The 13077-nt window shown below is 43.9% G+C and overlaps 1 protein-coding gene across 1 annotated transcript; it reads right to left on the reverse strand.

The window, feature by feature from the left end:
• Positions 1-2526: 2526 nt before the first annotated feature.
• Positions 2527-12833, reverse strand: LOC147453366 (uncharacterized). The gene is made up of 4 exons (XM_086516915.1): positions 12782-12833; positions 3987-4042; positions 3820-3921; positions 2527-2535 (listed from the first exon to the last, which is right to left on the reverse strand). The coding sequence occupies exons 1-4, from the start codon at positions 12831-12833 to the stop codon at positions 2527-2529; spliced, it is 219 nt and encodes a 72-aa protein (XP_086373041.1).
• Positions 12834-13077: the final 244 nt, after the last annotated feature.

Consider the following 13077-nt stretch of genomic DNA (forward strand, 5'->3'; position numbering starts at 1 on the left):
ATTCTGTAAGGGTAGATGACAATACCGGTAGGATGTTATCATACCTCCTACCGGTATGATTACATCTTACTGGTATGGTTATATCCTACCGGTATGATTATATCCTAGCAGTATGGTTATATTCGACCGGTATGGTTAGATCTAACCGATATGATTACACCCTAACGGTATGATAAAATCCAACCGGTTTGATGTTATCCTTCTGGTATAATGTTATCCTACCGGTATGATGTTACCGGATGTTATCCTACAGGTATGATGTTATACTATCCAGTATAATAACATCATCCCGGTGGGATAACATCATACCGACAGGATGTAATCATACCGGTATGATAACATTATTATACCAATTTTCAAGTATTCATACTGATTTTATACCTGTTTGACATTGTCGGATGCTTGGAGTGTGAGGAAACCTTTGGTCTCTGTGTCACGTTTGTGACACGAAATGATTAGTCAACCAATGCTACATGAAACCATAGTCTTGCCTGCACGAGTTTCAGTTCTCGGACATAGTGTTGTTCTCATTGATGTGTGCAATGCTTGTGGTGTAAAAATTCATGATCACAATCTCTCAAGCCATGATGTTCTATTGCCTTGTTCACATGAATACCATGAAATCTGCTATGCTCACTTGGCTGAGAAAGGAAAGTGCCTGCTTAAGGATTGCCCCGGAGTTATTTCTGCAGAAGACCAATCCCTTCTAAAGAAGAAGCCAGTTGAACCATGCCCAATAACAAGTGAGAAAATTGTTTCAACGGGTAAGAAACACACCATTGTTTTAATCAGGTGGTTGATTTTTGTCTTCTCTGATGTTTTTTCGGAGTCAAGCTACTTCAGAACTACTGCCGGTATAGACACAGGGAAAGATGCAGTGACGCCTACATACAAGACACCTGTGGACGTTTTGCTTGATGAAAGTGTCCCTGGTAATGCTGAGAAACCTATTTCGGAAACAACAGAAGAAGAACAAAACTTTGAGGTAAAGGAGCAGAGTACGATTAGTGCTGAAGGGAAAACCCAGAATGAGGAAGACGATGTGTTGCTAGACACTGATGTGCGGGTGACAAGATCAAAGACCCCAAGAAAACGAGGCCAATGTGGCAAGAGTAAGTTTTTTCATTGATTAAGGCTCTAATAAGTGATCTTTTGCTGCACAGCTTTCTAAAGTTGATGGTCGTGTAGATGTCAAGCTGGAGGGAAGTCCCGAGAAGACCCTTGCTCAACATATGAGAAAGGCAAAAAAAAAAATTGAGAAGACTGCAGATGAGAAGCCTGAAATGGAGCAAAAAAGCAAGGAAGAGGAAGAGACCCAGGGGCAGCCAGAAGAGGAGATGGACATAGAAGACACTAAGGAGATGCAGAATACCGGCACAAGTTCTGACCCTAAACCTAGAGCCTGCAAAAGATTATAGTTTGCCCCCCCTATGTTTCTTTTTATGTAACCACTTCTGAAATTAATATAACTTTCTTTCCCATTCGATGTCTCTTTCATCTTGTGCCTAATTTTTGAACATTGTGTATTTTTATTGTATGATTTCAATCTGTAGATATGTCCTAATTGCATATTTAAATTTGAGTCTTGTGTAATTTTGCATCTGAAGATATGTTTTCAGTTGAAGAATAGTGCCTTGCAGATAGCTCAAGGTTGGCAAGCAGAATGGCAGGGCTAACATTCGTGCAATTTGGAATTGGGTGTTGTCTCCTCTAGTGCTCATGTTTCCTCTATGGTATAGACTATGTAAAAGAATCCCACTGATATGGCCAAGGCCACCACCTCCGTTGAGCGTCTAGCATAGGGTTCTCATTTTGGACCTTAATGGCTTACTGCTCAAGAAATTTGATGTAAAATATGGTGAAGAATTGCCCTACTGGCCAGAAATGCGGTATGTTGTTGAAGGGGATACACAGTTTTGGGTAAGGGCCGATGCAGAAGTGTTTCTGAATTTTTGTTTCAGATGGTTCGAAGTGTGGATATGGAGCTGCTGCGAGTTTGAGAAGCTCAAATGCACACTAGCAACAGTGTTCCCAGACCACCACAAAAGATTCAATAGAGTGGTAAGTAAGGCGCGGTGCACAAGGGCCTCTTTTAAAATGGGCGCGGCAGATAAACCGGTGTTCCACAAGAATCTCAAAAATTTTCCTGACCTACCACCTGACACACTTATCTTTGATGATTCTGGATATAAGCTAATGTTTAATTCATTGGGGTCATTTCTTGTTTTTCCCAAGCTAGAAAAGCAGTCTAAAGAAGTGCACGCCTGTTTTCAATCAACCACTATCATAAACTGGCTGGCACACTAGTTGATCTCTAAGGACAGAATTGAGTATACAAAGAGGACTGTAATTTGTGAAGACGGACAACTTGACGACACCTATGTGCGTCATTTTTATTGGAAATGGCGGATTGACCTTTTCTACAACAAAGGAACATATTTTTTTGTAAAACAAAAGCTTCATAAAGTCTGTGAAGTGGGCGACTTTTGTCGATGTATTTTTTTGTTGATGGATGTAAATAGAGAATTACTCAACCTTTTTGTCAATCAATGTAACAGAAATCATGTATAATACATTTACAAGCAAGTTGCACGGAAATACGTTGTATTCTATATTTGAAGTATCTTGCAAATAAAAGGAGAGAGGGAGAGGGACAAAGAGAGAGAGAGAGAGAGAGAGAGAGAGAGAGAGAGGCTGATACCGGTATGATAATGAGAAGTGACTGAGAAGTGATAAAGAGAGAGAGAGAGAGAGAGAGAGAGAGAGAGAGAGAGAGAGAGAAAGAGGGAGAGGGACTTGTATGATACCGGTATGATACAGAGAAGTGGCTGGTTTCAAACACAGTTCAGTTTACAGTTAAAGGCAGAGTTAGAGAAAGGGATTCTGCCATCATGTTTGTACTATTATTGTACTTATACTGTAATCTCCAGCTTGTATGATACCATTACAAAACCATTAAATTTCCGCCTTTATAGAACCAGTTTATTTAAAATGTAAGGACATGTAGTGATTCAAAGGGATAAATAAAGACAATTTTTTATTTTAAAATGGAAGTTTGGACAAAAAATTTAAACAAACTGATTGCTACAGCTCAAAAGGCATACTATTGTAGATAGACTCACTGACATACTATTTAAACAAACTGATTGATACAGCTCAAAAGGCATACTATTGTAGATAGACTCACTGACATCAAGTGATATTGTATATAGTTTTGAGTTGCTAGGATGGGGTATCATGGGGATTTTGATTTCCCGAACAAGATGTGAATATATGAACACCTCTGGCTTTTTGTCCAAAAGCTCGTAGGTCTTCTCATTTATCATACAATAGTAAAACCCTTTGATAGCATAGGATCCTCGCCCAATGATATTGCCCCAGTCATCTTCAGCGTCTGATGAAACTCCTCAATAGCTACAGTGTATTTCACAATATAGAAATCCACTTTTTCTTCATTGTCATTTGGTGCGGGAACAGAAAAATTATCACTAACAATAAGAGATTGACTGAGGGTGTCATAGTGTCCTTCATACGTTGCATCCTCATTTATTTTGTCGTCATCGTCTTCCCCTTCTTCTATAGGCTCCAAAATAAGGTATATCCAGAAAGGAACGCGTGACTTGCTCACACATCTCTTCCACTTTTCCTGTTTACATGCACTACAGAAACAAGACAGTGAACGTGTTCTCAAAGCGGTTGTATCATGCTCTGAATATGCAAAACAGAGTGCATTGAGCGGGTATTTTTTACAGCCTTCACATCCCGATTTTTTTCCCTTTCAACATCCCCCAATTCAATCACCCAAAAAATCCTGCTTACATAACAGGCCTGGGATGCATAGGTGGCTATAGCACCATCTGACATGATTTGTCTCAATAATGCTACAATATCTGCAGCACAGTCTATCTTTGGGCAGTTTGGCTACAATTGCTATTGAGTTAAAGACCTTTTTATCACTGCTCCCACACCGTCATGTTCTCCCTTACCATGGCCGGATCCAAAAAAGTTCCAAGACATTTTCCATCCCATAAGAACACTGTATCTGCATTTTATTCAATGGATAGAAGAAGACTAAATACGCTTGGCATGATAAAATTACCAAAAAAAACACGTATTTGTTACGACATTAGTCGCACATGCGGTCCTGCGGAGGTCTGGACACGGCGGATCAGGAGTCATGCGGTAAGCGGCGGCCGTAGCGGCAGTTTTTCACAGGATATCATGGGACAGGAGTGTGTGCACCGTTCCCGATCTGCGTTGGAGCAGTGGTTGTATATGGAGGGGCATACCTGTCTTTTGATGTAACTCAACCAATCTCTATGATATTCATGGCATATACCATTGTAACTTTGTGTCTGGATCACACATGAATGAAGCAAGAGGTGTTCTGTGCTTGCGTACTGTGTACTTACTTCTATTGTCATTCTATATGTTGATGTTCATATAATGTAGTTGCGGGTAATCATTCCCGTAATGTCTATTGCTCCTGTGTGGGCAATAGCCATTACATTTGGCGACCACGATGCGTGATGGACGACTTGCGATGAATATGCATGCGCACTAGGTCACAGGATCTGCCTGATCCTGTGGTTCCAATTGTAGGAAGACGTCGGAGGAGAGGCAGTTCGGATGAATTTGTTTTTTCTTCACCGCAGATTGAGGAATCTGTATCTCCATCACCAAGCCCGGTGCATGGTAGGCGGTTGCGGCGAGCGAAGCGTACTCCACGCAGTCAGTCATGTCCTCTTGTCATACATTCACCCTCACCCACACAGGTTGCTCCACCACCGTCTCCGGTAAGCAGCCCGGGGGTATCTCCGCCACTGTCTCCACATCCTAGTGCTCGTCAGCTTTTTTGGGAGGAGGAGGAACAGTTGGGAAAGGGGTGATGGCTCATCCTCAGATTAAGTATAGTCGGTTTCAAGGTCTTTCGAGCAAAGACCCTGATGCACATTTGCTCCAATTCAATAAAGCTTATGGATTGAATCATCCTGGGGTGGTGATTCCTCTCCATCAACAATCAGTGTTTGAATCTACACTCTCGGGGAAAGCTGCGAAATGGTTGTCCGAATACCCTGATGATCATTTTCAAACGTATGCTGACGGATCCATAGCGTAAAGACAGTCCCTCAACATTTGGAAAATCTTGGAACGCTCCGGCAGAAGTCATTGCCAGTGGAGGATTACGCTAAAAAAATTTGGATGCTTTTGCAGAGGGTACCTCAGGCACAAAGGCAGGTAGCCGAAGTGCTGAATGATTATTTTTTGCGGGGGCTCAACAAGGATCTCAGAATGGATATGGCAACAATGGTGGATAAGGTAACTATTCCACTAGATAATGTAATCGCTAGGGCTATAGTAGCAGGAGAGGCTTTAGAGGATACAGAATCTCCAAAGAAGTCAAAGACAAAAAGACAGGAAGAAATATCATCACAAGTCGGAAAACAGCGGTAGTGATAGTTTGGAGTCAGAATCCGCAGTATCAGATTCCTCGAACTCAGGCAACAGCGATTCGGGAGAAAAATCGGAAGAGACACCGCGGAAAAAATCCTAGCGTCACGGTAAAGGTGTTTCATCCGGATCGTCGGAATCGGGTGCGGTGGCTAAAAGTCTGCAGGAATTATGGTGTACCCAATGTCGGAATCCGGGCCATGCTGCTCAGGAGTGCGCAATGAATCAGACGTGGTGTGCGATTTGCACGACCAATACCCATAATACAGTGGAATGTTATTTCAATGGAAGGGGTCGTCGAAGTCGAGGAGACTCTTCTACCTAGAAACAACCACAGATAGGGCAGGGACAAGATCCTGCTATGGCGATGGCTCATGCTCATACATCAGAGACGCCTGTGCAAGGTCAAGCAGGAGGACGGGGTCAAGGGGGAGGACGAGTTTGCAGAAGAGGTGGCCGAGATCCTAATCGCCCCAAGACATGCCTTTTCTATTTGGGGGATGGACATTGGCGGTCCGAGTGTACTGAAGCTATGGAATACGATCGGAAGAAGCAGGAACGCGCTGCAGGGAAGCAGCCTAGTGTGGCTATGGTTTAGATTGAAGGACTGGAGGAGTCTGATCCGCTGGTTTCATTAATCACGTGATCAGGTAAAAATGTGGTTCCAACTCCCGATGTGAAGATTCCGGATTGGACGGCTCAGGAAGAAGTGCGGAAAAAGACTGTGTCCTGGTTGCCACAATCTGCACCACCAGTGAAGTCAGTAGGACCATCGACTATGGGCCTGGAAATAAAGGAAGGAAAAGCTGGAAATAAGGATGATATTAAAGAATAGGAGGATTGGAATTCAGTTTGGAAAGAGGTCCTCACGTCACCAATACAAGTACATCTCCGGTCATTGTTGAAATTGGTCCCGAATTTCCATAATGCATTGCTGCGACAAACGTCCACTGAGCTGAGGGAAGTCGCCATTGCGAAAGTTGAAAGCAAGGAGGATGATTCATCCCCGTTGCCAGTGAATAGGATCATGGATACCCGCATTTCGGAGCTTTTAGTTAGATACCATGGAACATACATTGACAAGGTACTATTGGATGGAGGAGCGGAAGTAAACATCATTACTCAAGCAGCTTGTGCGCGTTTTGGCCTCAGTGATTGGGAGCCTGCATCCTTTGTAGTCCGCATGGCAGATCAAAGAAGAGTGCAACCAGTGGGTTTGCTTTGGGACATTGTTTTGGATGTGGCGGGCTCATCCTTTGCTGTTTCCTTAGTAGTCTTAAATATTGAAGATCATAATCAGGATTATCACATTATCTTGGGGAGACCCTGGTTACGACAACCGAGGGTAAATCATAATTGGGAAGCAAATATGCTTACCGTGAACAACGGTAAAAGGAAAGTGCGGGCGATGTTTGGAACATGCAGAAAACCAGTTCAGGCAGCATGGCCGGTGATAGCAGAAACAATCAATATGGTGGAAGTATTAGAAGAGGATGAAGAGCAACAATTTCTAAAAGCTAATCCGGATTTGGTTTCTTTATATCTTGTGGATATTTCTCTGATTCCGAAAGGGAATCCGGTGGGGGTTTCAGGAATTCCAACAAGAATAGGGGAGCAACAAGAGGTGCTTCCAAGTCCTGAATCATTGGAGGACGTTATTAAGCAAGAACGTGCGTTTGAGGCGCAAATGGAAAAAATTACAAGGGTTAAAGAAGATGAACTAGATAGGGTCTTTCTGGGGGAGCAAGCGGAGTCGCAGCCCATATACATTAATAAGCAGCTGGAGGCAAGTTTTAGAGATGATTTGATCAAGTTACTGATAGAGTTTAAGGATGTTTTTGCATGGGAATATATGGATATGCAGGGATTGGATCCTAAGTTTTATCATCATACAATAAATCTAAAACCGGATGCGGTGCCAGTGAAGCAGCACTCATATAGGATGAATCCGAATGTGGCAAAGCAAGTAAAGATGGAAATTGATCGCCTGTTGGAAGTGGGTTTTATTACCCCTATTGATAATCCGGAGTGGAATTCTCCAATTGTGGTCGTACCAAAGAAAAACAAGCAAATCCGAATTTGTGTGGATTACCGGAAATTGAATGCGACTACTGTTCCAGATCCTTTTCCTCTTCCATTTTTGGATTCCACTTTGGATGATGTAGCAGGACATGAGATGTATACTTTTTTGGATGGATTTAGTGGATATAATCAAATCTGAATGGCATTGCAGGATCAACCAAAAACAGCTTTTATTACCACATGGGGTGTGTTTGCCTGCACAGTGATGTGGTTCGGATTGCGGAATGCACCTTCCACTTTTCAAAGGGATATGTTCCAAATTTTTGGTCCTTATTTGATGGATTTTATGAGAATTTTTCTGGATGATCTCAGTGTTTTTGGAGCGCAATTGGAGAATTTGAAGCAATTACGGTTATGCTTTATGAAATGCAGAGAGGTAAAATTCAGTTTGAATCCTTTAAAGTGTGCATTTGCTGTTCGCAGTGGCAGGCTATTGGGGCATATAATTTCTGAAGATGGTATTTCCGTGGATCCGGATAAAATTGCTACAATTATGGAAGCGCCTCCACCGCGGAACTAGAAACAGTGCCAGATTTTCCTGGGTCAAGCTCGTTGGCATGGGAGGCATTTGTGGTTTGTCGTGCATTTGGCAATCCCGATTACTCAGGCAGCTCATGCTATAGATTTTGAATGGACACAGGAATGTGACTTGGCTTTTTGGAGATTAAAACTTCAGCTATCCAAAGCTCCGATTTTGCACCGAATTGGGGTCAGGATTTTCATGTGTTTGTGGATGCTTCAGATCGATCTATTGGCAGTGTGCTGATGCAGGAACAAAGTCAAGGATGGTTTCGACCTGTCTATTATGCTAGTAGACGATTATCATCTGTAGAAAGAAATTATTCAATAACCAAAAGGGAATTTTACGGATGATTTATTCAGTGAAGAAATTCCGGCACTATCTGTTGGGCCGATGTTTTTTCTTCCATGTGGACCATTTGGCTCTTTTATACCTGGTAAGGCAATAGAATTTGATGGAAAGATTGGCTAAATGGGTGCTTTTGCTGCAAGAATTTGACTTTGAGGTCATACATTGGCCAGGGGCTCAGCATGCGGTGGCTGATTACCTATCCAGGTTAGATTCGGTGAGTTGCCGATGGGTGTAGCTGATGAATGTCCGGATGCGTCTATGTTTCTAACAGGAGTAGTTGCATAGGATATCACAGTTTCGCAACAGGCAAGGGTCATTCCGAGCATCCCATGGACATGGTATGCGGAGATGTTTCATTTTCTCGATAGCGGCGAAATGCCTTCCTTCTTGTCCAGCCATCAGAGGAAACGTATGGCTATTAGAAGCAAGAATTTTGAGATCATTATGGGAAAGCTCTATTATCGTACTTTGGCAGATGTGTTACTTAGATGTGTGCTACCACAGGAGCAGGAAGAAATATTAGAGGAAGTCCATACTGGTATTGCGGGAGGTCACTTTGCAGCATTAATCACAGCTCGAAAGGTTCTCCAATCTGGATTATGGTGGCCCACATTGTTTCCGGATGCGAGAAATTATGTGCAACAGTGTGATGTGTGTCAGCGGGGTTGGGGCAACCTACCAAACGGTCCAAAATGCCTTTTCAGCCAGTCCTGCCCTTGGAGCCTTTTCAAAAGTGGGGTTTGGATTTTGTTGGTCCTTTTAAACCAGTAGCAGCTCACACAGGTAATAAGTATATTTTGGCAGCCACGGATTACGCTACCAAATGGGTGGAGGCATGGCCTTTGAGAGATAATACTGCAGTTTCTGTGGTGGGATGCTTATATAAGGATATCTTTTCTAGATATGGCTGCCTTATTGAGCTGGTTAGTGACAGGGGAAGTCATTTTTTGAATAAGGTGATGGAGAGAATGCTACGGTTTTATTTTGTATTGCACAGGAAATCTTCTCCATATTATCCTCAGGCAAATGGGCGAGCAGAATCAACTAATAAGCAATTGATTCGGATTTTAACAAAGTTAGTGAATATGAATCGAACAGATTGGGATGTGAAACTTCCTTCCACCTTATGGGCCTATCGGACAGCTTATAAAGTGGCAACATGATTGACTCCTTTTAAGTTGGCATTTGGCATGGAGGCAATCACCCCGGTGGAGCATGTGATTCCAAGTATGCGGATGCTGATTGCGGATCAGCTTCTTCCGGAGGATTCTGTGATTTATGGATTGCATGTTTTGAAGGAACTAGACGAAGAGCGGCTGAATAGCTTTGCGGTGCTGCAGGATCTGCAGTCTAGGCGGAAAAAAATGGCTGGATTGCCTGAAAGCACGGCAATTTGTTCGGGGGCAGCTGGTCCTTGTCTTTAATTCCCACCTCGGGAAGATGCCGGGGAAGCTTAAATTACGGTGGTCAGGACCATTCTGGATTTTTCAAGCATGTGGATCCATCTCTTTTTATTTGGCGGATTTATGGGGGGAGGTTATTTCTGTTTCGGTCAATGGTTTCAGACTACGCCATTATGTTTCACCTACTCCGATTCAATGCCCCTTTGCTGTGGTACAAGAGTCGGAAGCCGCCCTAATCATGATTGGGGATTATTTTGCATGCAATCTTGGAAAGCAGGAAAGGAACTATGATGGTTGCGACACCGTGGATCGCCCTATTTTGGGAGCTCATTGTGAGAGGGTTACTACATGCAGACGATTCTTATTGTGTTTCTCCTATGTAGTGTGTCGCGCGCTCTTAGTTCTATACTCTTTGCTCCTTCATCTCATCGCCGCCATGATAGCTTCCCTCCTGCAATGTATTCCTTTCACTCCTGTACAGCAGCTAGCGCTTCGACGAGTGGACGCATGGCTGCAAGACTTGCGGCTGCGTGTGTTCGCCAACTTGGATTGGCAAGGGATACCAGTTCATCCGCAGGCAGCAGGTTTGATTGAGCAACTGGATGCTGGCGATATTGTGGTGCTGAGTAATCAACAGATTCAGTTGACAGTAGAAAGGATCTCCAGGTGTTGTTGTTGGCCCAACGATGGCGTGGTGCGCGCCTCTCATGTGATCCCTGCTGTAGATGTCGAGCAGGAGTTTGGCTTGAAAGTAAAAGGGGAGTATAAGCTTTTAGGGTTGTCAGATGTAGCAACCAGTGATGCGTATCGATGGTTTCTCGAGGTGATTTGGCTACAAGCCAAAACCTATACCATTTCGACCCGAGCAAGAAATGTTTTGCATTCGGCCAACTTTGGGCCAGTAGCTTGGGCAGCGGTTGTCAGAGAAAGACTGCTGGCGGAGTGCCAAAGAGTGATGGCACAGTTGGGGAGAAATACCCCAACCAATACAAAAGTTGGCCAACTTCTCACATTGATTTTTCCTTTAAGAGAAGTTTTTCCTCTCGCCCTGCGTCGTCTCTGCCACTTTGAAGATGATCGATTGGTGGTCCAAGGGACTGTTGCTCCTCTGTCGCAAACGCAAAGTTTGGCAGTGCCTACTGAGAGGGAAACACAGCAGCAGCATGTTGGCACTGGGGTTTTCCAGGTCCATTGACGGCAGTGGTATCCTCTGGAGCCCAGGAGATGGCCGGATCAGCAAACCGCAAGCGCGGCAAGGAGGAACAATAATTTTCTACACCACCTCCAGCGACTGCATCTCTTGTTTCGGAGGATTCTGCGGTGGCACGTTGGCGCTGCCGAATGCAAGAGAGAGTGGCAAGTGCTACTCTGCTGAGGACGGGCTCTCTGGTTGCGGATCAACCGGAAACTTCTGGCACTAACAATGCGGCTGCCTCGACGGGAGGTACTCTTCCCACAGCGCTACCTTGGGAGGCTACGGAAGCGACCCCTGCTGACCAATTACACGCATGCAATACTTTTTTGAGCAGACTTGTAGAGTCTATTCGTGCGGCCTGCGCCACAGAGGGAAGAGTAAATGAGCTGGAAGCGCACGTAGCGGCCTCGCAGACTCGCATTGCCGAGTTGTCCACTCAAAATGAAGAGTTGACTGCCACAACTCACCAGCAAGGGGTAGAAATACAAATGTTACGAGGGGCTAATGCCGAGTTTGTGGCCTCTATTCAACAAGAACTTCTTCAGTTGAGAACGCAGCATAGCTTGGCCTCATACTTAGCCTCACACCCTGGTGATGTAATGATCAATATGAATGACTTGGATGCGTTGGCACTGGAGATGCAAGAAGATCTCCGTGTTTTTTTGTACAATCAACTACAAAGCTGGAGCACACGCTTAGCTGTTGAGGTGAGAGCACAGCCACCCACTCAACAGGTTGTGGTGCAACAACCCGAGTCATCCAACACTGACAGAGGTAAGAGTGTTGTTCCCGAGGGTTTTGATGTTGCTGATTGGGCACGAGCTACAGAGGATTGTGCTAAGCTCAGGCTCATGTATCTCATTTGCAGAAAATGATTCGTCGATTTCGTAAGGAGCGGCGCAAGGTTTGTTTTTGGGTGGAGACCTTGGCTCATTCTTTTTCTCTCAGTCTACCACCTTGCCCTCCATTTTGGTCTTCTCTTAATAGATACCTTTCTCGCTATTATCCTTTACATACGCCTCTTGCTCCTTTGCCACAGGCGCCTCAATCTATTTCTTTGCCAACACAGTTTATTCCTCGGGCTCCTTGGCCGGAACATATTGAGATAGATCCACATCTTTTGGATGAGGTCTATCGGGAACATACTACAGATTTTAGAGGCTTTGGCTACATTGATATTTCCTCTTCACCAGAGTAGGGTGCAGATCAACAACCGGAACCTTCCAACCGGAGGGGCTGAGTGTGGGTTTGCACAATCCACCGTGCATGCCAGGTGTTACGGCATTAGCCACACATGCGGTCCTGCGGAGGTCTGGACACTGCGGATCAAGAGTCATGCGGTAAGTGGCGACCGTAGCGGCAGTTCTTCATAGGATATCATGGGACAGGAGTGTGTGCACCGTTCCCGATCTGCGTTGGAGCAACGGTTGTATATGGAGGGGCATACCTATCTTTTGATGTAAAGCAACCAATCTCTATGATATTCATGGCATCTACCGTTGTAACTCTATGTCTGGATCACACATGAATGAAGCAAGAGGTGTTATGTGCTTGCGTACTGTGTACTTACTTCTATTGTCATTCCATATGTTGATGTTCATAAATGTAGTTGCGGGTAATCATTCCCGTAATGTCTATTGCTCCTGTGTGGGCAATAGCCATTACAGTATTATAATATTAGTGATGTTAGACAAGCATTTTTTTACAACTTTAATGCCAATATTATAGGTCTCTACATTAAAACCACTTTCAAATAATGTTTGTTAGAACATGGTATACCTGGAAAGGAAATAGAATGGTCTTCTTGCTTTGAATTGTGAAGCTGCTCCATCAGACCATACCCAATGACGCCTTATGTTAAGACCAAATTGCTTTAGCCATTCTGCATGTTTCAGAAAACAGTGTTGAACAAAAAGTGTGTCATGTTGCTTGTCATCTGAAATGAAGAAGTGAATTGTCTTGTGGATGTCACCTGCATAATATAAAAATCATAAATTATTGAAGGCTTAATACAAAAGAAATAATACTGATCTAGGGTGATGTTGTTACCTGCAATTCGGAAATATGTTATGTGC

This window comes from Adiantum capillus-veneris, chromosome 7 (genome assembly GCF_014529385.1).
Source record: "Adiantum capillus-veneris isolate H3 chromosome 7, ASM1452938v2, whole genome shotgun sequence".
NCBI lineage: Eukaryota > Viridiplantae > Streptophyta > Polypodiopsida > Polypodiales > Pteridaceae > Adiantum > Adiantum capillus-veneris.